Source organism: Saimiri boliviensis, chromosome 8 (genome assembly GCF_048565385.1).
Source record: "Saimiri boliviensis isolate mSaiBol1 chromosome 8, mSaiBol1.pri, whole genome shotgun sequence".
Lineage (NCBI taxonomy): Eukaryota > Metazoa > Chordata > Mammalia > Primates > Cebidae > Saimiri > Saimiri boliviensis.
This window is the reverse complement of record NC_133456.1, coordinates 83,724,010-83,750,395: the sequence shown is the minus strand read 5'-3', so window position 1 is coordinate 83,750,395 and position 26,386 is coordinate 83,724,010. Positions and strand designations below refer to the sequence as shown.

The 26,386-nt window shown below is 45.2% G+C and overlaps 2 protein-coding genes across 11 annotated transcripts in view; one reads left to right on the top strand and one right to left on the bottom strand.

Moving 5' to 3' along the window:
* On the top strand, window positions 1-25,325 carry MKRN2 (makorin ring finger protein 2). Of its 2 annotated transcripts, none has more exons than XM_003927045.4 (8): window positions 1-108; window positions 12,340-12,468; window positions 13,511-13,692; window positions 15,127-15,431; window positions 17,687-17,901; window positions 19,574-19,684; window positions 23,494-23,638; window positions 23,794-25,325. In XM_003927045.4, the coding sequence occupies exons 1-8, from the start codon at window positions 83-85 to the stop codon at window positions 23,929-23,931; spliced, it is 1,251 nt and encodes a 416-aa protein (XP_003927094.1). In that variant the 5' UTR covers window positions 1-82; the 3' UTR covers window positions 23,932-25,325. The 2 variants fall into 2 exon arrangements, with proteins under 2 accessions (XP_003927094.1, XP_074260875.1); XM_074404774.1 differs by lacking the exon at window positions 1-108 and adding an exon at window positions 6,832-8,933.
* Window positions 25,222-26,386, bottom strand: part of RAF1 (Raf-1 proto-oncogene, serine/threonine kinase) — a 91,229-nt gene continuing 90,064 nt past the window's right edge. For all 9 annotated transcript variants that reach the window (XM_074404763.1, XM_010337753.3, XM_003927043.4 and 6 more), the window contains one exon: window positions 25,222-26,252. In XM_074404763.1, the coding sequence (XP_074260864.1) occupies window positions 26,109-26,252 (144 nt within the window). In that variant the 3' untranslated portion in view covers window positions 25,222-26,108. The remainder of the gene's footprint in view (window positions 26,253-26,386) is intronic.

Here is a 26,386-nt window from a genome sequence, read left to right as displayed (position 1 = left end):
ATGGGCCGGGCCAAGATCAAGGCCGAGGCGGCGGCGGCTGTGAGAGGCGGCAGTTCGGCCACGGTCCCTCAGACCAGCCACCATGAGCACCAAGCAGGTCACTTGCAGGTCAGTGCACGGGGGCCAGGAGCGGCGGGACACTTCGGGCCGCTCCCCCAGGCCGCGGGGTGCCGGTGCAAGCCAATCCTGCCGCCCGGGAACCTGAGGCTGGAGCGGGACTCGGAAAGTTGCTCAGCTCTTCGCAGTGGGGCTTTGCGAGGCAAAGTGAACGCTGCGGCCAGAGCCGGGGATCCGGGGGGGTGCGTGGCCGTGGGTCGCGGCCGAGACGCGGGGCGAGGCCAGCGCGGGGGGCTACGCCGCGAGTTTGAAGCGTGGCCCCTGTGGGCTGAGAGGAAAGACGTCCTAGCCAGGGCCGTGCCGGATGCTGTGACGCCGTGGGGAGGACTCGGGGGCTTACCGTTTAACTGGAAGAGATACGGAGTTAAGTCAAGGGACGCCAAGAGGCCGGTTACAAATAGGGATACCACTTAGGAGTAATTTGTTAATCGATTATAAGGGCCTCAAAGTTTGGATAATCCAGATACAATCTAAACTTGCAGAGAGTTAGCAAGTAAGAATTGTTTTGTGGAAAATAATAATGACAGGCAGCATTTCTTGAATATCAGTTAAACGCCCTGCATATTTCCAAGTCCTTTATGTTCATTATCACCAGACTCACAGTAAGACAACTTAGTCGTTCTTATTACCATTTTACAGTGCAGGAAACTGAGACTGAAAGAGGTTGACACTCATCTTACTGAGAGAGCCATTTACGAGGGGAAATACCACGGTAATGGATGGTTTCTTGTAGAAAATAGAAAACCAGATAGCTACGCTGCGACTGCTACTGTGAAATAGAATAGTGTGGTTGTGTAACACCCTCCTTCCTTGGTGAACTTGTGGCTTACTGGTAATGGAATCTAGTCCTCTTGAATTGTGTGTTTGGAAAATGCAAATTGAATTGTATGCTTGGAAAATGCGAATTTCATTTAGTAACTTGTGTGGGAAAACCCCGTTGCTGAAAAACAATTGTAGAGTTTGATTGTGTAGCAAGCTGTTAATTAGCTATGTTGTAACTTCTCTTCATTAGTATGAACAGTTGAGACGTGACTGTGTAGTTAAGTTTTCTGTTAGCATTAGCGTACGTTAAACTGTTAAGTTTATCCAAGGCCCAAGTGGCTTATGTTAAGCTATTGTCAGAAATTTGCACCTAGTGTCTATAAAAAGACTTTTACTAGGTTATTTGTCCTAGAAGGTGTTTTGTGAAGATGGGTTTGTGTGTATTTACATATTTTTATTAGTATAAAGTTTCTCCTGCTGGAGGAATTGTTCCTAGGTCATTGTGCACCATAAAGCAGCTTGCAGACACCTAGAAAAACCTCTCTATTCCTCCCCTCGCTTGTTTTATGGTTTCATTCTACCATTTATTCCCATACTTGATCTAAGACATGTGATTATACATTACAGTATCCGATTAAGAGCCCCCCAGCACGTTGTAAGTCCCCAGCAAACATTAATTAGCACTTAAACAGAAGTGATCCCTTCTCAACATTCCAACCCAATCGTATGGAGCAACATCCTGCGGGACACCTCTGTTTGGGAAGCAATTAAAGCTTTCAGGTCAAGCTCTCTCCAGGTATACAAGGGAAAAACCAAGATGATCCTGATTTAGGTTCCTGTGCCTCTTAGAGTATGAAATTTTAGGCAAATTTCAACTCTTTCTGAGCATAAGATTCCTTATCTCTAAATAAGATACTACTGTAATGTATAATCCAGCAACCAGCACTATTTCACAGAAAGTAAAACTGAGCCTCGGCATTGAAGTAATTTGCCTAAGGTCTTTAAGCTTCCAAGTTGCAGCGGTGTCAAAATTCATGCTCTCTTAGACTGTATTGCCTCTAGATAAGTTTTGAAATACTAAATTAAAATTTCTTTACTGCAGGACTTTTCAAAACTTTTAATATGTTCCCATGGAGGAAACTCATACAAGAATATGTAAAAGTGCAAAGAAGTTTACTCACAAAGGGGTGTAAAGGAGTCCAGGCTCCCAATGACTGCCTTGCCAAGTAAAAAACAACAGGTGTTTAAGTGGGAAAAAACCAATATTACCAAGGTTACCAAGTTTACTTTAGTTGTGTTTATCTACTGTAAACTTTTCTACCAGCTTATCTACCAAAAGCTTTTCTCACTTTATCATCTCATTAACAAAAGCCTTATCTCTAGACATAGATAATTTATGGAAAATGTTCAAGGTATGATTTATTTGGGGGACCAAATCTAAGCAGGATGCTCAGCTTTTTTTTTTTTTTTTTTTTAATCTCATGTCACAAAGTTTTAGGTTTGTTTTCCTGACTGGGATGCAGTGTACGTATTTTTTTGAATGACAGCAGAATGTCAGTTTTGCTTCCAATCTGTTAGGTATTATATCTCTCCAAGAATGCATATCAAATGCTAGGAGTCTCAACCCTAATGACAAAGACAATTGATGTTTTTATTGCCTGGAATGGTAAAAATGGCTGCTTGTATAGTTATCCTGTCAAGTCAGCAATCCTGATTCCTTGACATGCCACTTTATCCAGAATCTCAATCTGTGCATCATTTTTGCAGATTCCTTTTCCCCACAACCATCTTTCTGTCTTCCATTCTGCTTTATGAGTGCTGGTGGAGGCCTTGTTATAGCTTGGTAACCAGTTTACTTCACCCTCTCCTCAGGTGGTAGAGCTTCCCTGCAGCTCATAATCACTATTAGAAGACACAGGATTTCATTGTCCTAAGATAATCAAGCCTCGGGCTTTTGATTCTTTGAAAGTCACAAAACATGGGGGCTCTTTTCAGCTGGCAGGTGGTAGGATGAGTTTGAGCTCCAGGGTTGAGCAGTTCTAGATTCTAATCCTGGTACCACCTGTGTGCTACAACTGCCTCATCTGAAATGAGGATGGTAATGCCTAACAGGCAGGGCTGGTTAAAAATTAAATCATGGCAACAAACGATTTATTTTGCATTATGATGAGCACTTACATGCATTTTCCTAGTTAAACCTCCTAGTAATTTATCATAGCAGTCTACAAAGTAAGTGCAATTATTATTATTATTTTTTTTTTTTTGAGACGGAGTTTCGCTCTTGTTACCCAGGCTGGAGTGCAATGGCGCGATCTCGGCTCACCGCAACCTCTGCCTCCTGGGTTCAGGCAAATCTCCTGCCTCAGCCTCCCGAGTAGCTGGGATTACAGGCACGCGCCACCATGCCCAGCTAATTTTTTTGTATTTTTAGTAGAGACGGGGTTTCACCATGTTGACCAGGATGGTCTCGATCTCTTGACCTCATGATCCACCCGCCTCGGCCTCCCAAAGTGCTGGGATTACAGGCGTGAGCCACCGTGCCCGGCATAAGTGCAATTATTATAACCACATTACAGATGGCGCAACTGAGGCTTGGTGATTTAAATAACTTGCTCAAGGTCACACAGCAAGTGGTCTGACTTCAGTATCTTAACTACCACAGTGTACTTCACTTCATCCCTACCTGTAATCAATACATTTATTGCAAGTCTGCCACCATGCCTACCATTTGCTTCCTTCCCCCCAATGGATCCGCTGTCACAAGCAGTTCAACCATAAAATTTTAGCCTGTGAAAATATGTGGGAAAATGTAAAGAAAAATGACATGGAGGATGCACATTACCCATATACTTGGAAGTGATTTGCAAAAGTGTTTTGCTAGACACAGAGGCACCATTGAAGGGTCTGTAAGAAACCAGATTGATTGTTTTGCTCAGCACTGTGCTGCTGCTGGAGCTGCTGGTGGTTCTGTGACGAGCAGTGAAACTGATACACTTTGTAGGGTGTAATAGCCATACTGTCTGAAACAGTCTTTTGGGGTTGCCCAGGGTAACACCCCTTTACAGTGTCCCCCAGAAAGAACCTACCTGCTCTGAGTCTCCAGCTATGCACTTCACCCGCCTAGTCGTCTCTCCCCTCCTCCAGTTCATGTCTCAGTTCTCTCTCCTGCAAGGTATGAGGGGTGGTTTGTCCATCAGGAAGGGTGAGCAGTTGGAAATTCATTACAAAGCGCAAGATGAAAGAGGCTTGGGTTAAGATCAGTATAACATAGATGGAGAGGAATGACTTTAAGCACATGACAGAGATGCCCCAAAGGACAGGCAGGCTGTGCTCTAGGTGGCTTTGTGCTTGTCACTGGGGAGTGGAAATGGTGACATATGCTACAAAAATAGGACTGGGCTGGCTTCACCTCTTACATAACTCTTATTTCACACTTGCCTTTCTTGAAGGCGGTGATGGTGGTCTAGAAGTTATTTTTGAATCTGTTTAAATCTCAGCTCAGTCACTTACAGAAGTGAAGTGGTTTTTATGAAGTCACCAGCTTATAAATGGCAAAACTAACTAGAAGCTCTGGTTGGCAGTTAAATATTTGTATTTTAATGGAAAAGATAATTAGTGCAGTTTGGAAAGCAAGTTTTCTGGATAGGACCTATGGAAAGTGGAGGTAGAAATTATAAAAGGCATCCTTATACAGGCATCCCCAAACTACAGCCTGCAGGCCGCATGCGACCCCCTGAGGCCATTTTTCCGGCCCCCTGCCGCACTTCAGGAAGGGGCATCTCTTTCATTGGTGGTCAGTGAGAGGAGCACAGGATGTGGCGGCCCACCAACGGTCTGAGGGACAGTGAACTGGCCCCCTGTGTAAAAAGTTTGGGGATGCCTGTTATAGGAAACCACTACCTAAAAAAAATCTTTCCTGTTGTGTGCCTTGTTAACAGATAGCATCTGGTAGAGGGCCTGTGGTAGTCTTCCACCCTGGTTGTTTCAGGGACTCTTTTGTTCTAATTTCTTCAAAAGAAACGATACAGTATTGGCTGGTACAGTGGCTCACACCTGTAATCCCCAGCACATGGGGAGGCCGAGGTGGGAGGATCACTTGAGCCCTGAAGTTTGAGACCAGCCTGGGCAACATAGCAAGACCCTGTCTCTACCCAAGAAATGAAAAGAAACTATACAGTATTTATTAGATACTACTTTTGTGTAACAGATTATGTTGCCACTTTGAACCTGCCCTCTTTCAGTATTTATGAGTTTACTAATCCTGATACCTCTTTGTCATTCAGACTTGACTCTTGGCACTGATTTCTTTTTTAAACAATTATACCGCCGGGCGCGGTGGCTCAAGCCTGTAATCCCAGCACTTTGGGAGGCCGAGGCGGGTGGATCACGAGGTTGAGAGATCGAGACCATCCTGGTCAACATGGTGAAACCCCGTCTCTACTAAAAATACAAAAAATTAGCTGGGCATGGTGGCACGTGCCTGTAATCCCAGCTACTCAGGAGGCTGAGGCAGGAGAATTGCTTGAACCCAGGAGGCGGAGGTTGTGGTGAGCCGAGATCGCGCCATTGCACTCCAGCCTGGGTAACAAGGGCGAAACTCTGTCTCAAAAAAAAAAAACAATTATACCTTCAAAGATTACCATATTTGAGTACAACCGAAATATTATAGTCTTGAGTATCATTTCTCAAAAAAAAATTATCAAACTGCTTAGATGTATACTATACTTTTGTGTTTCGGATCTCCAAGACCACCCCTACATCCAGAGATTGTCTAGAACTAGGACAAGTTGGTCCCAGGATACAGCTGTACTCAAGGCTGAGATAATTAGTGTATCTAGTAAGGGGTCACAGCCGGATCATGAGGGCAGAAGACATAGGGGGTCTGAAGAGCCTAGGTGCAGGCTGCCTACATCTCTCCCTCCCTAAGAGGGCCACACAGCACATGCTCCAGCAATGAAAATGCAGCAACATGTGTCCAGGGAAGCCCATTAGAGACTCAGTGCCCAAGCTGGTCACATAGGCACCCTCTGCCTAGCATGGACCAAAGTTCTTTTTAAGGAACTTCCATACTTTTTTCCACAGCAGCTGTACCATTAACTGTTTTATAATCTACTCTTCTCAGTTATGTTTAACTCCATATCAGTAAATTTTCATTTTATACCTAGTCCATACTCATTTGTTTCAAAATATCTTTCAAAATATCTGGTTTCAAAACGTCTTTATATCTGGTTTGTCAAAACCAGGTTCCAGTCCAGAGCTAAGTATTGCATCTGGTTATTATGTCTCTGTGTTCTGTCTGCTAACTTAGCATTGTCCCTTCCTTTTTTCTCTTTTTTTAACAGGTTTTTCTGAGGTATAACTTACATACCATAAAATTTACCTGTTTAAAATGTACAGTGCAAAACTTTTTAGTAAATTTATAAAGTTGTACAACCATCGCTACAGTTAAATTTTATGACATTTCTGTCACCCCAAAAAGATCCCCTGTGTCTTCCCTCCTCCTGGCCCTAAGCAACCACTTTTTCTACTTTCTGTCTCTATAGATTTGCCTTTCCTGACATTGCATATAAATGGAATCATGCAACATGTGGTCTTTTGTGTCTGGCTTCTTTCACTCAGCATAGTTTTTTCAAGGATCATCCATGTTGTGGTGTATACCAGTACTTCCTTTTCACGGCTGGATAAGAGCCCATTGTATGGCTAAATCACATTTTGTCTGACTGTTCATCAGTTGATGGACATTTTGATTGTTTTGTTTCTACTTTTTGGCTGTTACTTATAACGCTGCTTTGGACATTTATGTGCAAGTATTTGTGTGGAGATAGATTTTCATTTTCTTGGGTATATACCTAGGAGTAGAATTGTTGGGTCATATGGTAGATGTATGTTTACATTTCTTTTTTTTTTTTTTTTTTTTGAGACGGAGTTTCGCTCTTGTTACCCAGGCTGGAGTGCAATGGCGCGATCTCGGCTCACCGCAACCTCCGCCTCCTGGGTTCAGGCAATTCTCCTGCCTCGGCCTCCTGAGTAGCTGGGATTACAGGCACACGCCACCATGCCCAGCTAATTTTTTGTATTTTTAGTGGAGACGGGGTTTCACCATGTTGACCAGGATGGTCTCGATCTGTCGACCTCGTCATCCACCCGCCCCGGCCTCCCAAAGTGCTGGGATTACAAGCTTGAGCCACCGCGCCCGGCCTTACATTTCTTAAGAAACTGTCAAAACTGTTTTCCAGACTCAGCCTCCTTTAGTTATGTGGCACTTATAAAAAAGGAGGTTTGGGTCCCACGTACAGCCTCTTTTATATTTATTTGGTTGTTTTCTTGGGATGTCTTTTATAGATTGTCCTCAGTCTCCTGCATTTTCTATAAACTGGAAGTTAGATCTAGAGTTTTGTGGATTCAAATTAATTGTTTCTGGCTAGAATACATCATAGGTTGTTTTATCATTTGGGGTCATATCAGCAGGTACATATTTTGTTTTTTTGAGATGGGAGTCTTGCTCTGTCGCCAATCTGTCGTGCCGTGGTGCCATCTTGATTCACTGCAACTTCCACCTCCTGGGTTTAAGCAATTCTCCTGCCTCAGCCTGCTGAATAGCTGGGACTACTGGTGTGTGCCACCATGCCCAGCTAATTTTTGTATTTTTAATAAAGACGGGGTTTTACCCTGTTGACCAGTTTAGTCTCTATCTCTTGACCTCGTGATCCACCCACCTCTGCCTCCCAAAGTGCTAGGATTATAGGCATGAGCCACTGCACCCGGTCATTAACAGGTACATATTTAAGTTTTTTTCCGAGTCGATGTTGGGTCCAGCATCATTTGTTGAAAAGATTGTTTCCCCCACTTAATTACCTCTTTTTTTTTTTTTTTTTTGAGGTGGGGTCTCACTGTTGCTCAGGCTAGAGTACAGCAGCACGATCTTGGCTCCTGGGCTCAAGCAATCCTCCTACCTCATCCTCGACTCAAGCGATCCTCCCACCTTATCATCTTGAGTATCTGGGAGCACAGGCACACACTACCATGCCCAGCTAATTTTTTGGATATATTTGGTAGAGATGAATTTTCACCATGTTGCCCAGGCTGGTCTCAAACTCCTGAGCTCAAGGAATTCACACATCTTGGCCTCCCAAAGTGCAGGCATTACAGGCATGAGCCACTGCATGCAGCCTATGTGTGGTTCTATTTACAGGGTTTTTTGTTTGTTTGTTTTTGTTTTGAGACAGGGTCTTGTTTTGTCACCCAGCCTGGAGTACGGTGGTGCAAACAGAGCTCACTGCAGCCCCTCTCCTTTCTGGGCTCAAGCAGTCAGTGTTCCTACCTCAGACTCCCAAGTAGCCACCATGCATTGCTAATTTTTGTATTTTTTGTAGAGACTGGGTTTTGCCATATTGCCCAGGCTGACCTCAAACTCTTGGGTTCAAGCAGTCCTTGCACCTTGGCCTCCCAAATGGTGAGATTACAAGCATGAGCCACTGAGCCTGGAGTATTTATGGATCTTTTTTTGGAGACGGAGTTTTACTCTTGTTGCCCAGGCTGGAGTATAATGGCACTATCTTGGCTCACAGCAACCTTTGCCTCCTGGGTTCAAATGATTCTCCTGCCTTAGCCTCCTGAGAAGCGCTGCCACACTTGGCTAATTTTGTATTTTTAGTAGAAATGGGTTTCTCCACGTTGGTCAGGCTGGTCTCAAACTCCTGACCTCAGGCAATCAGCCCGGCCCTATTTATGGATCTTTAAAGAATCCCTGCAGCTTCTCTGAACTCCAATCTCTGTGTTACCTAAGGTTCTACTCCTAGTACCAAGACCTAGAATATGTCTCCTCTTAGGAAGTTAGGCTGAATATGGGGCTTACTTCCTGTGTTTCCCTTCTCTTAAGGACCTGTCTTTATTGGCTTTTTCTATTGTCTGAAAGCAGTTGTTTCACATATTTTGTTTCATTTTCAAGTTGGGATTTTTTGTTTGTTTGTTTGTTTTTAATAGTGAGAAGGCAAGATCCATGCTCCAAGGCAAGATCAGAAGAAAAAGTTTGTTTCTCTCTGTCTCTCTCTCAGGTAGTTTCTATTCTGTGTCTTCAAGTATTCTGATACTTTCCTATGTAGTATCCCATCTGTTGAACTCATCTAATGTAATTCTCATTTCAGACATTGTATTTTTCACTCCAGAAGTTCCATTTGGTCTTATTTTTATCTTCCATTTCTTTTCACTTTATATTTGTTTTCCTTTAAATCCTTCAGCATATTAAATATATATGTGTGTGTATATATATGTATGTATATATATGTACTCTGTGTGTGTGTGGGTATACATTTTTTTTTTTTTTTTGAGATGGAATTTTGCTCTTGTTACCCAGGCTGGAGTGCAATGGCATGATCTCAGCTCACCGCAACCTCCGCCTCCTGGGTTCAAGCAATTCTTCTGCCTCAGCCTCCCGAGTAGCTGGGACTACAGGCGTGCGCCACCATGCCCAGCTAATTTTTTTGTAATTTTAGTAGAGACGGGATTTCACCATGTTGACCAGGATGGTCTTGATCTCTTGACCTCGTGATCCACCCACATCGGCCTCCCAAAGTGCTGGGATTATAGGCATGAGCCACCGTGCCTGGCCATATATATATATATATATATATTTTTTTTTTAGTTAAGAATTTCGAGGCCGGGCGCGGTGGCTCAAGCCTGTAATCCCAGCACTTTGGGAGGCCGAGGCGGGTGAATCACGAGGTCAAGAGATCGAGACCATCCCGGTCAACATGGTGAAACCCCGTCTCTACTAAAAATACAAAAAAAAAAATTAGCTGGGCATGGTGGCACGTGCCTGTAATCCCAGCTACTCAGGAGGCTGAGGCAGGAGAATTGCCTGAACCCAGGAGGCGGAGGTTGCGGTGAGCCGAGATCGTGCTATTGCACTCCAGCCTGGGTAACAAGAGCGAAACTCTGTCTCAAAAAAAAAAAAAAAAATCTCTAGCCGGGCGCGGTGGCTCAAGCCTGTAATCCCAGCACTTTGGGAGGCCGAGGCGGGTGGATCACGAGGTCGAGAGATCGAGACCATCCTGGTCAACATGGTGAAACCCCGTCTCTACTAAAAGTGCAAAAAATTAGCTGGGCATGGTGGCACGTGCCTGTAATCCCAGCTACTCAGGAGGCTGAGGCAGGAGAATTGCCTGACCCCAGGAGGCGGAGGTTGCGGTGCGCCGAGATCACGCCATTGCACTCCAGCCTGGGTAACAAGGGCGAAACTCCGTCTCAAAAAAAAAAAAAAAAAAAAAAGAATTTCGCTCTTGTTGTCCAGGCTGGAGTGCAGTGGCACAATCTTGGCTCACTGCCACCTTCACCTCCCAGGTTTAAGTGATTCTCTTGCCTCAGCCTCCTGAGTAGCTGGGATTACAGGTGCCCAACCCATGCCCTGCTAAGTTTTGTGTCTTTTAGTAGAGACGGGCATGTTGGCCAGGCTGGTCTCAAACTCCTGACCTCAGGTGATCTGCCCATCTCGGCCTCCCAAAGCGCTGGGATTGCAGGCGTGAGCCGCCACACCTGACTAAGCATATTTATAATAGCTGTTCTTAAGGTCTTATTTTGCTGGTTCTATCATCTCTGTAATTCCTGTTCTCTATTGATTTTTCTCCTGGTTATAGGTCATGCTTTTTTCTGCTTTTTTGGCATATTTAGTAATTTATGATTGGATGCCAAGCATTGTAAGTTTCTGAGCACTTGGATTATATTATCTTTCCTTAAAGTTTGTTTTGACTGACAATAAGTTATGTACTTGCTATCAGCTTGATTTAAAAATAAAAAAAGCGGCCGGGCGCGGTGGCTCAAGCCTGTAATCCCAGCACTTTGGGAGGCCGAGGCGGGTGGATCACAAGGTCAAGAGATCGAGACCATCCTGGTCAATATGGTGAAAACCCTGTCTCTACTAAAAATACAAAAAAGTAGCTGGGCACGGTGGCACATGCCTGTAATCCGAGCTACTCAGGAGGCTGAGGCAGGAGAATTGCCTGAACCCAGGAGGCGGAGGTTGCGGTGAGCCGAGATCGCGCCATTGCACTCCAGCCTGGGTAACAAGAGCGAAACTCCGTCTCAAAAAATAAAAAAATAAAAAAATAAAAAAAGCTTGCTTTGAAGCTTGATTAGGGCGTGTCTAAAACACTTAAAACACTTCTACTCTAAGACTAGTTTACTTTTTTATTTATTTTTTTTGAGACAGGATCTTGCTGTCACACAGGCTAGAGTGCAGTGACACAATTATGGCTATTGCAGCCTTGAGCTTCTGGGTTTAAGCAGTCTTCTTGTCTCACTCTCCTGAGTAGCTGAACCACAGGTACACACCACCATGCTAGGCTAATTTTTTCAATTTTAGGGTCTCCCTTTGTTGCCCTGGCTAGTCTATCTTTAATATCAGGGCATGTCCATCTAGGGTCTCTCTACTGTTTGAGTATTTGCTCAGGTCTCTTTACCCTGTCTGGACAGAGTTAGAATGCCTCCCAGGTATTTCTGTACCACTTACTCCTTCAAGGCCAGGATCTGATATCTCAGTGGAATATTCTGATACAGAACATGTGATACACTGATATTCTGATATATCTGAAACAATGTATCAGAAACAGCTTTCATTAAAAACGTACTTCGAGTACCCATACAACCTTTCTGTTTTTCACTTTCAGTACAGTGTTCAATAAATAGCTTGAGATTATTCCACACTTTATTATAAAATAGACTACTTTGTGTTAGATGATTTGGCTCAACTGTAGGCTAATGTAAGTGCTCTGTGCATATTTAAGGTAGCCTAGCCTGAGCTAGGAGAATCGCTTGAATCCGGGAGGCAGAAGTTGCTGTGAGCTGCGTTCCAGCCTAGGTGACAGGGAGAGACTCTGTCTCAAAAAATAAAAAAGGCTTTATTGAGATGTAACCACCATCATTAGTCAAGGAGCATCTGTGTATATCTTTTGATATTACATTAAGGTATTTGATGCTCACCACAACCAGTGAAATGGATAGTATAATCTTCATTTTATAGGGAAGTAGGGAGAGGTAGCAAGGCCCAGGGAAATTGGTTTTGAGACATGTTCTTAAGTGGCAGAGATGGGTCTTGAGCTCAGATCTTCTGGTTTTATTAGTCATGTCCTTTAAGCTCCTTGAGAACAGAACAGTTTTTTTGTGGAGTATTTTCTTAATTATGCGGCTCACACTAAACATATCTCAAATTAGGAAGAAAAATCTTCACATGGAAATATATGAGATCACTTGTATTTCTTCCAGAAAAGCTGTCATTGAATCAGTTGTGGTGCCTCTGAAATCACTGTCTTAGAATCAAGGAAATGTATAGATCTCTCTCTAGTGCCTAATAGAGCCTTTACTGTAATATATGCTTGGTAAATATTTGTATGCTAGGTTCAAGAATAAGTTGATTGTATAAAGCAAAATATGCTTCTAAAAGTTGTATGCCTGTGCTTGTCTCTTCAGGTATTTTATGCACGGTGTATGTCGAGAAGGAAGCCAGTGCCTATTCTCACATGACTTGGCAAACAGCAAGCCATCTACCATCTGCAAGTACTACCAGAAAGGCTACTGTGCCTATGGAACTCGGTGCAGGCAAGGACTCTGCAACAGGCTCCAGCTGTGACACTGATTTCATTTGGAGAATGGTTTTTGATAAGGGGGAAATTTTAATGTAAAAGTAATATGACAATATTACAAAAAGTATGGCAAATAAGTTTAAAACCTCAGTTTCAGCACCCTAAAACTAAATTAGTTTTTTTTTTTTTTCCTCCCCGTTACTCAGGCTGGAGTTCAGTGGTCCAATCTCTGCTCACTGCAAACTCTGCCTCCTGGGTTCGAGTGATTCTCCCACCTCAGCCACCCCAGCAGCTGAGACTACAAACGTGTGACACCGTGCCTGGCTAATTTTTATATTTTTAGTAGAAATGGAGTTTCACCATGTTGGCCAGGATGGTCTTGACCTCCTGACCTGGTGATCCACCCACCTTGGCCTCCCAAAGTGCTAGGATTACAGGTGTGAGCCATTGCGCCCGGCCTAGTTTTCATTTTTTAAAACTACTTTTCAGCCTTACTCTTATGACTATCTAGTTATAAAATTGTACTCAATTCCAGAAACTTGTTCATGCTCTTGCAGTGAAGAGCTGATCTTTTCTTTCCTAGGCTGCAAAGCTTCCTTCCCTCCTTTCTCTGTGCAGTGCAGTGCAGTGGGAGAAATGATGGAATCAGGCCCACCTTGATCTCCCTCTGCTAGTGAACACCAAGAGAGACAGTCAGGGAGAGCTCATTGGCCCTGTCAACATTTTGAGGACTCCTGCTCAAAAGGACACTTGGTCAGTCAGGCATCAGGAGATTTCAGCTCAACATCTCTTTGGAACTTTCAGGCTCTCTATGTGTCTGTCCCATTCAAGTCCCACAGGGACACTTAGGCATAGGTGATAGATAGCAAATATCCCACTCACACTGAATTGCCAAGCATCTGTTAATAATCGGTAAGCCTATTAGAGTTTAAATATTCAAAAAGATGGTCTCCTTCTTTGTGCAGCAGGAGGAGGGCCATTGATGTTTGAGGAGTATGGCGTCTGGGAGTGTGTGTGGGTGGCATGTCTGTAATGTGTCTGCTGTGTGTTTTGTTTAGATATGACCACACAAGGCCCTCTGCTGCAGCTGGAGGTGCTGTGGGCACCATGGCCCACAGTGTACCCTCTCCGACTTTTCACAATCCTCACCCTCCTTCTGAGGTCACTGCATCCATTGTGAAAACTAACTCACATGAACCTGGGAAGCGTGAAAAAAGAACATTGGTTCTCAGAGACCGAAGTGAGTAAGCGGAAGCCTTTTGTTGCGTCTTTTTGCATAGTACTCTTGCATATGCTTGTTGCTCCTTTGTAGCCTCCTCTTGTGAAGAAGGCTCCTAACCTAATACACCTCCAGGTTGTCCATGTGGAGAGACTTCAGAACTGTTCTGAAGAGGCTCCATGTGGCTGCAGGATCATTTGGATGATACATTTACCCTTGTGCCTAAGGCTGTGGGTTGAGCTCCAAGACTGGCCTGGCAAAACATAAAGACCCAATCTTTTTGTCAACATGTAGCTTCCATCTTCATATGGTGGTTGTCCAGTTGGTGAGAAGCATCAAGCTCCTTATTTCAAAACTAAATATTTTGGCTGGACGTGATGGCTCATGCCTATAATCCCAACACTTTGGGAGACTGAGGCAGGTGGATCACCTGAGGTCAGGAGTTTGAGACCAACCTGCCCAACATGGTTTAGTAGAAACCCTGTCTCTACTAAAATACAAAAATTAGCTGGGTGTTGTGGTGGGTGTCTGCAGTCCCAGCTACTTGGGAGGCTGAGGCAGGAGAATTGCTTGAACCCAGGAGGCAGAGGTTGCAGTCAGCTGAGATCATGCCACTGCACTCCAGCCCAGGTGACAAGTGTGAGACTTCATCTCAAAAAAATAAATATTTTGCTGAAGAGCATGTTTCACTGTTTGACTTTTAGGCCAGTGAGTAGTTTTAGTTCTTATACTGACAGTGTTTGACATTTTAGATTGTACCTTTGTGAACAGGATAGCACACTAGGATTTGGAACATGATCTGTGACCTGAAACAGGGTTTGATGAGGAAGAAAGCTACAAATTGTAAAAGTATTTTTTATTGGATGATCCTCACCAGGTGAAGAGATTTCTGGTTCTTGGAACTGGGTACCGTAAGGTAGACAGATTCCATCCTCAGCAAATGAGTAATCCTGTGAGAATACATGACCTCTAAACAAGCTCAGAGGTGTGCAGTGGGAACGCAGCAGCCTGGTGTGAGAAGGGGTAACCATGGGGCAGTTTACACCGGCCTCAGGACTCACAGATTTCCTCTAGACATCTATTCTAGTTCACTTAAAATGATTCATAACTTTGCTGGTATAAGGGAAACACTGTGTTCTAATGATCTCCCTGTTTTTTGGTTTGTTTTAATGTTAACTGGTCCATGTGTTCTTTTGTATAAGTGTATCCTGTTGCTTTGCTATTTCCCTGTGTTGCCATTTAAAAAAAATTTTTTTAAGTTATTATATAAGTAATGTTACTATAAACATTTTGTATTATTCCTTTCATTTTTCCCCCTCAGTCTATTTTTTTGCCATATGTCCTCAAGAGTAGAATTCTTAGGTCAGAGTAACTTAATATGTTAGGCTTTGGCTAACGTCACACGAGAAAAATTGGGCCATTTTCATGTGTGTGTGTTGTGTGTGTTATATTCAGATCTCTCTGGCATGGCTGAAGGAAAGACTCACCCGAGCATGGTGAGTAATCTAGGCAGCTGCAGCGACCCCCAACCCAGCCCCGAGATGAAGCCGACTTCCTACCTGGATGCCATCAGGAGTGGCCTTGATGACCTGGAGGCCAGCAGCTCCTACAGCAACAAGCAGCAGCTGTGCCCCTATGCAGCTGCTGGGGAGTGCCGATTTGGGGATGCCTGTGTCTACCTGCACGGGGAGGTCTGTGAAATCTGTAGGCTGCGAGTCTTGCACCCCTTTGACCCAGAGCAGAGGAAGGCTCACGAAAAGGTAAAGTAAAAAACCTTTGCATGAACTCATATTAAGAAATCTGAAATGTACTGAACAGGACACTGAAAGCCATCCCTACACACTCAAAGAAATCTGAAATGTATTAATTGACAGAATTGTTGGTATTTCCACAGGCATCCTCCTGCCAGTAATATCCACAGTATATATCTGGCATATTTACATCCTATTTCCAGCTTATTTTTCCTGCAGTGATTTTGCCAATGTTTTTTTTTTTTTTTTTTTTTTTTGAGACTGAGTTTCGCTCTTGTTACCCAGGCTGGAGTGCAATGGCACGATCTCGGCTCACTGCAACCTCCACCTCCTGGGTTCAGGCAATTCTCCTGCCTCAGCCTCCTGAGTAGCTGGGATTACAGGCACGCGCCACCATGCCCAGCTAATTTTTTGTATTTTTAGTAGAGACGGGGTTTCACCATGTTGACCAGGATGGTCTCGATCTCTTGACCTTGTGATCCACCCGCCTCGGCCTCCCAAAGTGCTGGGATTACAGGCTTGAGCCACCACGCCCGGCCTGCCAATTTTTTTTTTTTTTTTTTTAAACTGAGTCTTCCTCTGTCACCCAGGCTGGAGTGCAATGGTGCAATCTCAGCTCACTAACCTCTACTTCCCCGGCTCAGGTGATCCTCCCGCCTCAGCCCTACTGAGTAGTTGGGATTACAGGCACTCACCACCACGCCTGCCTCATTTTTGTATTTTTAGTGGAGATGGGGTTTCACCTCATTGGCCAGGCTGGTCTTGAACTCCTGACCTCAAGTGGTCTGCCTGCTTCAGCCTCCCAAAAGCCGGGGATTACAGGCATGAGCCACCGTGCCCAGCCTATTTTGCCAATTTTTGATTACTCAGAATAAAGAGAAAAAGAAGTGGTATCTGAAACATAAAATCATGCTAAGTTCAAAGAACAGAACTGTTCACTTAAAATGATTCCCCCAATGTTCCCCCAATTTTTCTGGGGAACATTGTCTGTGTGTCTCTGTCACACACAGGCAGATACAGCATCCTCCCTCCCTGGGTTCACACTTCCTCATGATTGGGATCCAGCAAAGTCAAGTTTTGGAAGATTTGAGCCCAAATCATAGAATCTGAGGAGATACTTGTTGGAAGGGTCTTTTAAAGTCATTAATATCTGCAGTGTTTAGGGAGGATCTGCCTTATGCTAGGCCCTGTGCCTGTTGCAGAGAGTACAAAGCTGGATAAGAGGCAGGGGAGGGCCAGGCATGGTGGCTCACATCTGTAATCCCAACACGTCAGGAGGCCAAGGCAGGCAGATTGCTTGAGCCCACGAGTTCAAAACCAGCCTGGGCAACATGGCAAGACCCCCATGGCATGGTGACTTGGCTTTTAACATTTTATTTTATTTTTAACAGAGATGAGGTCTTGCTGTGTTGCTCAGGCTGGTCTTGAACTCCTGAGATCAAGCAGTCCTCCTACCTTGGCCTCCCAAAGTGCTGGGAGTACAGGTGTGAGCCACTGCACCCGGCCTAAAGCATCTTTAAATGGACAGTGTATTCCTAGATTATCAAGGGGTAACTTAGTACTGACTCCGTGTGGCAATGGACAAGTAGCCACTCTCCATTGTCTTTCAGGGAAGCAGAGGGTTAGAGCTTTCTTCTTTATGCAAGTGTGTGAGGTCTTTGTGTGCAGTGAGTGTTGGTTTGTCTCAGATCTGGACAAACCGAGCTTACAAGGGCTGAGCCTACGTTTTCTCTTTACACTTGCTCGAATGCCAGCATATATAACGAATTCAGGGCACGCCTAGTGAATGAATGAATTCATTGAATCATTTTTTGGGGGAGAATTGGTACGGTTTACATATGACTAGGCTGCCACCCTTAAGGCTCATGGTAAGGACAAGTCAGCATCTCTGATGTTGGCATGGCTGGGGGTGGGGGGAATCAATGCCCAGAGGAGCTGGGGGACAAGGGACGCGTTCCTTATGGACTCTGACTCTACTGCAGTTTAACCTGTTTGGATCTCCATGGTCTCACAATGGGTGGTGACCTTGTCACCTCCTAGGAAAGCAAGGGCTGGACCAGTGATGGTTTGAAGTCCTTTGTATGGTCTGAGGGAGATGTCATTGTTCTGACTCTGGCAGAGGCTGGGCCTTCCTCACAGCAGTCCCTGTCAGTATTCCTTCCTGATCTCAGCTGTGGCAGGCAGTGTGGCTGCAGCTGCTCCTACGGCTTCTGCCACTCCTCGGTGGCCCACAACCAAAGGTTTCCTTCCTGTCTGTACTTCAGATCTGCATGTTGACGTTTGAACATGAGATGGAGAAGGCCTTTGCCTTCCAGGCAAGCCAGGACAAAGTGTGCAGTATCTGCATGGAAGTGATCCTGGAGAAGGCCTCTGCTTCTGAGAGGAGATTTGGGATTCTCTCCAATTGCAATCACACATACTGCTTGTCCTGCATCCGGCAGTGGCGGTGTGCCAAACAGTTTGAAAACCAAATCATTAAGTAAGTATAGCCAGGAGTCTTAGCTCTAGGAGCTGGAAGAATGTTTGAGACTCTATTTCATCCACCTTTAAGCCCTCTCTCACCCTCCAGGGGTATCTTAGTGCAGTGTAACGGGTGAGTTCTGGCCCCTGGCCGCATGAACTTCAGCAGGTTACTTTTCCTGAGCCCAAGTGCCTGTTTCTGTAAAAGATGGGCAATAATTGCTACCAGGCTTTCTGAGTTCTGGGGAGGAACTCAGCAAAGGTGATCTGTGTAAAAAGGTGTTAAATGGCACTGGCCTGTTTATCTCCTTGCCTTGTGTTTGAAATCCAGTACTATCTGTCCACAGCTCAGTTGCCCGTTAATCTTTTTGAGCTTCATATTTTCCCCCACCAGAAGTGAAAATAGGGTTACTTGAGGATTAAATGGAATAATGCATGTAAAACATTCTGCATGATGCCTGGTGCATGGGATGTACTCAGTGCGGCCAACATAGGAGTTTCAAATTCTCCAGCAGGACAGGGGAAGAGCTGACATGTGGAGAGGTCACGGCACGCTTTGTACTGTTCAGAACTCTTCACATCTGTCAGCTCATCTCATTCTCTCAAAGACCCTCCTCAGTTACAGATTAGGAAACAGGCCTGGTGAGGTCAAGTAACTTGCCTAAAATCATGTGGTAAAATAACTGCTTTATTGAGATAAAAGCACACAATTTAGTTCACCACTCATCTGCTTTCTGTCTCTACAGAGTTGCCTATTCTGGACACTTCTTATAAATGGAATCATGGGCTATGCGGCCTTTTGTGCCTGGCCCCTTTCACTGAGCGTAGCGTTGTCAGAGTCCATCCCGCCCGTAGCATGTGCCCGTGCTCCTCCTTGTGGCTGAATTGCATTCCATTGTATGGACACACCACATTTCCCTTATTCATTCCTCAGCTAGTGGACATTTGGGCTGTTTCCACTTTGTAACTGTTATGAATAATGCTGCTGTCAACATTTGTGAACATAGTTTTGGGGGTGATATGTGTTTTCATTTCTCTTGGGTATACACCTAGGCATGAGATTGCTAGGTTTTATGGTATAATAACTCTACGTTCGAGAATCTGCCAGACTCTGTTCAAAGTGGCTGCACCATTTTACATTCTCACCAGCAGTGTATGAGGGTTCTTATTTCATCTTTTTTGTTGAGGAAACCCCTTTTTTTTTTTTTTACTTTAAGTTCTGGGATATATGTGCAGAATATGTAGGTTTGTTACATAGGTATACATGTGCCAAGGTGATTTTCTGCACCTATCAACTTGTCACCTAGGTTTTAAGCCCCGCATGAATTAGCCATTTCTCCCTCCCCTTCCCCCCACATTGACAAGCCCCTGTGTGTGATGTTCCCCACGTGTGTCCATGTGTTCTCATTGGGAAACTCTATTTTTTTAATAATAAGTAATAGTAAATATTAGATCAAAGCTCTGCAAAGCTCTGCAACTTACACATAAGTAATAGTAACTATTATTTACTATTTACTTATTTTAATAGTAAATAAAAAATAGTAAATAAGGTTCTTAGATGATTGTGATTTCATCTTTTGGAATTTCTGGTTAAGGAAATGCTTGTAGTGCGTTGAGCAAGAGGTTTAGCAGAGAGGATGCACAGGCTTCGTAGTGTGATCTCTCCCTTACTAATCTAATTCTTATTTCAGGTCTTGTCCAGAATGCCGTGTGATATCAGAGTTTGTAATTCCAAGTGTGTATTGGGTGGAAGATCAGAATAAAAAGAACGAGTTGATTGAAGCTTTCAAACAGGGGATGGGGTAAGTGCTTTGAGTTTCGACATGTCCCTGCTGCCTGCGTGGCTCTGCTGTTGGCCTGTGTCCTTGTTCTCCCTCCCAGGACTGTGGCCTTAGGGGCCTCTTCCTCTCTTCTCTCATGCACCATTCTGGGCTCTGGGATGCAGCAATGAACAAGGACATGGTAATGTAGATGATTTAATTTTTGGTGATTTTATTTTATATTTTATTTTATTTTTTGAGATAGGGTCTTACTACGTTGCCCAGGCTGGAGTGCAGTCGTGCAATCTCAGTTTACTGTAGCCTCGGCCTCCCGGGCTCAAGCAGTTATCCCATCTCAGCCTCTCAAGTAGCTGGTGCTGCTTTTCCAGTAGCGGAAAAGTTTATTTACATAGGTATTTAATATTTATTTCCAGTGTTTTTATTTGGTATAACTGCCCTTTAGCCTTAAGAACTGCCTCAAATATTTTGTTGCTCTATTGACAATTATCTTAATTTTCTTTTTTCAGAAATGGCCTTTTTCCGTTCTTAAAGGATATTTATCTTGACCTAATTGGTCTCCCCACCTTTGCCTCTCTTTACTGAATAGAATTACTATTTTTCCCTCATACGATCTTCCTGTGTGTCCACAAGGGGGCAGGTGTGGTAAGCAGAGGGGTCCCAGCCTGTAAGACACTTCTTTTTCTTTAAAAAAAAAAAACAAAAAAAAACAAAAAAAACAGAGTCTCACATTGTCGCCCAGGCTGGAGTGTAGTGATGTGATACCAGCTCACTGCAACCTCCGCCTCCAGGGTTCAAGTGATTCTCCTGCCTCAGCCTCCCGAGTAGCTGGGGTTATAGGTATGTGCCATGACACCCAGCTGTTTTGTATTTTTTTTTTTTTTTTTTTTTTTGAGACGGAGTTTCGCTCTTGTTACCCAGGCTGGAGTGCAATGGCGCGATCTCGGCTCACCGCAACCTCCGCCTCCTGGGTTCAGGCAATTCTCCTGTCTCAGCCTTCTGAGTAGCTGGGATTACAGGCACGTGCCACCATGCCCAGCTAATTTTTTGTATTTTTAGTAGAGATGGAGTTTCACCATGTTGACCAAGATGGTCTCGATCTCTCGACCTCATGATCCACCCGCCTCGGCCTCCCAAAGTGCTGGGATTACAGGCTTGAGCCACCGCACCCGGCCTATGTTTTGTATTTTTTAGTAGAGATGGGCTTTTGCCATGTTGGCCAGGCTGGTCTTGAACTCCTGACCTTAAGGGCAATTATGATACAAGTGTGCTGGTGACCAGTTCTTGATGAGGGACCATATGTCACAACAGAGAAAGCACTTGGATCCACGGGAGGCTGCCAGGGGAAGAAGTATGGGACACAGAACCTACAGACAGGGTGAGGTGATGGAAGGACATAGGCAGAGAATGGTGTAGGTTTTGTGTCTGGGGGACACTGGGAATAGCTCCTGGCATTGAAACAGGTGTGTAGAGGATGTGGTGGGACCTACAGGGACAAGACAGACTGGAATCTAAAGGACATTTGAATCCCAGTGTGACCAGGGTCTTTAAGAACAGGTTGGGGCCAGGCGTGGTGGCTCATGCCTGTAATCCTAGTACTTTGGGAGGCTGAGGAGAACAGGTTGCTTAAGCCAGGGGTTTGAGACCCACCAGGGGAAACACAGGGAAACCTTATCTCTTTAAAGATTAAAAAAAAACAAGTTGGGAAGCTCCTCCGTGGTACTCTGAAGAAGCTGGAAACTGGTGGGAGTGGGAGGGAGGCCAGTGAGGAAGTAACCCTGGCAGGCAGGCAGCAGAGGCTTCCATAGTGTGGGAACCCAAAGGATGAGATTGGAAAGTGATTTGTAAACAGAATGAACACAGTTGGGTGTGAAAGCTGAGAACACAGAAGGAATCAGAGTGAACTGGAGGCTTTTGGCCTTGGTGACCAGATAAGCCTGGGGGAGGAAAAAGAGTAATATTCTCGTGGGAATAGGGGACTAGCAAATAACGTGTTTGACCTGTTCATAGCTAGTGTGCTACGATGCTCTGGAGTTGTCCAGCAGGCTCTGGTGAGGGCAAACTGCTCGTGGTCATTTGAAGTCCGCTCAGAACTCCAGGCAAGTGGGGTTCTGGAGGATGTGTGGTCCACACAACCTGCTCTGCAGCCACCCATGCTCAAATCAGACCTGCTGTCAAGGAGCTTTTCTTCTTCCCCCAAGACAAAGTCTCACTCTGTCTCCCAGGCTGGAGTGCAGTGGTGCAATCTTGGCTCACTGAAGCCTCTATCTCCTCGGTTCAAGTGATTCTCCTGCCTCAGCCTCCCAAGTAGCTGGGATTACAGGCAACTGACACTATGCCTGGCTAATTTTTTTGTATTTTTAGTAGAGGCAGGGTTTCACAATGTTGGCCAGGCTGGTCTTGAACTCCTGACCTCCGATGATATATACGCCTTGGCCTCCCAAAAGTGCTAGGATTGCAGGAGTGAGCCACCGCACCCAGCCAGGAAATTTTTCTTTATGCTGCTCTGAAGCCACCCTCAGAGAACTTCACCACTGGCCTATGGCCATCCCATCTGAAAAGACAGAAAACCACTGGAGTCAGGAGCCCCCTTTCCCTGCTTGTCCCCTCCTGTTGTCACACACTGCAGCTGGCCCTGGCAGCAGCATGCCTTTTCCGCTGTTTCGCTTTATTTCTTTGACTTCCCCCCTTCCTTTGTACTCCCAGATGGCCCTCTGGATTCTTGGTTATCCTTTATTTTTCTTTCAGTTTTGGGTACTTGATGAATGGATAAACCAGAGTTCATTTGAGCAAAATGGGAATTCATTTGATTGAGTTTCCTCAGGAGCAGGGTTCCTAACATAGAGGTCTGTGGGTAGAATGGTAGAATTAAGAGAGGGAAAACATTTTTAACTGTTTTGGTGACTGTGTGCTGTAGATCTATGTGGTTTTTTTTTTTTTTTTTTTTTTTTGAGACGGAGTTTCGCTCTTGTTACCCAGGCTGGAGTGCAATGGCGCGATCTCGACTCACCGCAACCTCCGCCTCCTGGGCTCAGGCAATTCTCCTGCCTCAGCCCCCTGAGTAGCTGGGATTACAGGCGTGCGCCACCATGCCCAGCTAATTTTTTGTATTTTAGTAGAGACGGGGTTTCACCATGTTGACCAGGATGGTCTCGATCTCTTGACCTTGTGATCTGCCCGCCTCAGCCTCCCAAAGTGCTGGGATTACAGGCTTGAGCCACCGCACCCGGTAATCTGTGTGTTTTATGCATTGAAAAACAACTGTTTTGAGAAGGGGTCCAAAACATAAGGGGTGAAGCCCTGGTGCCAAGGGTGGAGACAGGAAAACTGGAAGACCTGTGGCTTTAGACAGCTGCTAAAACCCACTGCTTTTCCTGTAGTCACCTTGACAGCACTGCAGCCAGGAGGGGAAGGGGAAACTTAGCTGAGTGGAGTGCCCATGGAATTCTGAGCGGAGGCAAGTGGCTGGCTTCAGACCTTGGAGGCCAGAGGAGTGATCCGGCCTGGCTTAGTCCTGTGGTGACACAGGATGTGCTCTGGAGCTGCTGGAGGACCTGTGGAGCACTGCAGGCTCCACACAGTGAGTCCCCAGGCAGGTTCACACCCTTTGCAAGGCTGCAGGTAGGTGGGGATACTTACTATCCTACTTGGAAATCAGAATCCCAGCTGTGTGTGACCTGAGACAAATCACTTAACCTCTGCTAGCCTCAGTTGCCCCACCTAGAATGTGAGGCTGACCCACCTCTGGCGTAAGGGCAAGGATGGAGGCAGGCAGTGGCCCAATCTGGACTCCACATTTTCCCACCAGCCTCTTGACTCTTTCTGCTTTTCAGGAAAAAAGCCTGTAAATACTTTGAGCAAGGCAAGGGGACCTGTCCATTTGGAAGCAAATGCCTTTATCGACATGCTTACCCTGATGGACGGCTAGCAGAGCCTGAGAAACCTCGGAAACAGCTCAGTTCTCAAGGCACTGTGAGGGTAAGGACTTTGCTGTCTCTAGTTGGGGACACTTAGCAGCTGTGAGCATTTCTAGGTACTTGTTCTTGCAGACAAATGAGGGTAGGCAAAAGAAAGATGAAGCCTTCCTGTTGCTCTTGGTAGTAACCCGGCACATCCACTGGCTGTTTTTGCAGTTCTTTAATTCAGTGCGGCTCTGGGATTTCATCGAGACCCGAGAAAGCCAGCATGTCCCCAACAACGAAGATGTCGACATGACAGAGCTTGGGGACCTGTTCATGCACCTTTCTGGAGTGGAGTCAGCAGAACCCTAAAGAGTAGATGGTCACCCTGCATCTTGGGCTCCATCGGCCAAAACTTTCCCAAGCCAGGGTGTGCAGAGCTTCCCTGTACTGCAGCCAAGGGGGCGTGTGGCTTGGATTTGAGTGGGATTGTGCTTAGCCTTGGTCTCATCCACTCTCCATTATTACAGCTGTGGGTAAGAGTGAAGGATATAAAGTAACCTAGTAAGTGTATGGAATTGCTGTTTTATAGCTGATATAGTTACACCTCACGTCCCTCAGGGGTAACAACTAACCACTCAGGCTGTTTGGACTGACTGCTTTAAAACAAAAACCTGGCTCTTATGGTTGATCTTTTCTCCCCAGAAACAGTAAACTTGCAGCTGCCCCTAATGTGGCAGATTTGTTTTTCTTACCGAAGAATTCAACCCTATAAAAGGATTTCTCTGTAGTGTATTTCTCTAGTATATCTAATGTACGGTCAAGATTTTTACAGAGCTTTCAAGAACACACAATGCAGAGTGAGCCCGGCACAGCTGTTAACATACAACTTTTTTTTAGGGCTTTAAGGATGGTCATTTTTTCGAGTTCTCTCAAGTATCCCAAATCAGGGTGGCGATCTTGTTGCCACATGTGCAGCAAACAAAGTGGAAGTATAAATCTTTTTCTCTCTTCGGGAGGCTCTTGAAGGAGCAGGAGGTACTGTACTGAGTAGCAATCTAGCCCTTCTGTCTGGTTGCAGCCTCCAGCCAGGGCCCTCCAGGGAAACAAAGCCTCTGCCCTCACCTGTGGGTTCATGCCCATCAGGGTAATTGTATTGAGAACTCAAAACACACACACGCACTTACATACTGTGTGGTTCGTACTCAAGCAATCTATTATCTGCAAAGCCTGGCTTTGGTTTGAAATTTTCACAAAATTTCATGGCACCCCAAGGTTTCTGTTTTGATTCTGACCCAGCAGTAGTCCTGAAGAGAGCTGATGGCAAGTTTTGTAGTCATTTTTAGTTGAAGGGTTCGCACAACCTTGTGAACCACCACAAGCTTGTTCTTTTTGTGTGTTTTTAAAAAAGCTGTACATACCAAAAATTTTATAAAACACATTATTTAACATCTTAGCTGAGTTTAGCATACTTTCTGCTTAACTTTTATACTATTCAGTGGAGGGTTACAAAGAGTACAAAAGTTAAATTACAAATTCATTCTCAGTCTAGGCTCTGGGCACATTTCCTGCTGCTTGAATTCTGCCCCTGAAGAGGGTGAACAAATGGGGCGTTCAAGCTGTGAGCTCAGAATTACTTTAAAAGGAGATAGCTATTACAACTAAATTTAATTTATTTTATTAAAATAACATAATTGCGGGACCATCAGATAACTGTATTTTGTCAGGTGCAATAAAAACAATTAAAACCCAAATCATCAAGAAAACCTGTATTCCTGGCTTCCTTGTATACGCATAATACGACTAGAGAAACAAGGCTGTGTTATTAGAGAAACAAGGCTAGCCCTGCGGCCCCGCCCCACAGGGGCAGCTCCTGGAAGACAAAATTCAACATGATGGAAGACTGCTCCCTGAGAGGGCCGAGATGGGGACCGGCTGAGTGCCTTCCCTGGAAAACCATCCCAATGCACTGGACACCTTAGAAGCTGTGAAAGGAGGCCGTGTCCCCTAAGAAAAGTTCCATAGTACCAAAGCAGGCTCTTTCTGGCGGCCAGAGTCTCGGCAGTCCTGGGCTGTTTGGTGCCTTATGTGCAAAATGTCTGGCGCTGCACCACTCTCTGAAGAAAGTCCCGCCTGTGATATGCATTCCTCCAGAAGTTGATTTCCAAAATCCCATGTGTTTCCACATCAGGCTGGACTGCCTGCTACCTTACTTCCTCAAAATACATAGCCAACAGCTGGGCTGGACCCCTGCTTTTTGGATTACCATCAACATCCACTTGCACATCTAGAGAAGGCTGAGCCTTGAGCATGGGGTACATGGGGAAGGAGCAGGACTCACCAGCATTGCAAATGGCTTCCTTCTCCCAGGGCCCAAAGGAGTAGAAAAGAAGGCAACATGAAGTTAAGGCCCTGTGAGCAGTCTAGAAGATCCTTAGCAGCAGCTTCTCTGAAAACATGTGCTCCGCCTCTGGAGAAAGGGAGCAGTAAAGTGGTGCCTGCTGGCTTTTCTTCCTCCCCTGGCAGCCTGAGGGCAGGTGTAAAGTCAACTAGAAGACAGGCAGCCTCGGGGATGTGGTCAGCGTGCAAGCATTGATATCCTCAGTGTGGGCTGCCCGATGCAAGGATGGCTCGGAAGCGCTCCGGTTGATCTTCGGTAGAGAGTGCTGGAGCAGCTCAATGGAAGACAGAATCTGAAACAAAGCCCCAAAATGCTCTCATTAGTTGGGGCTTGGGAGTCCAAAGACACTGGCCATACCCTGCCCCCACCATCTTGTAGAGGACCTGGTTCCCCTCCCTATAAAAACAAAATACTCCCCTTATATTG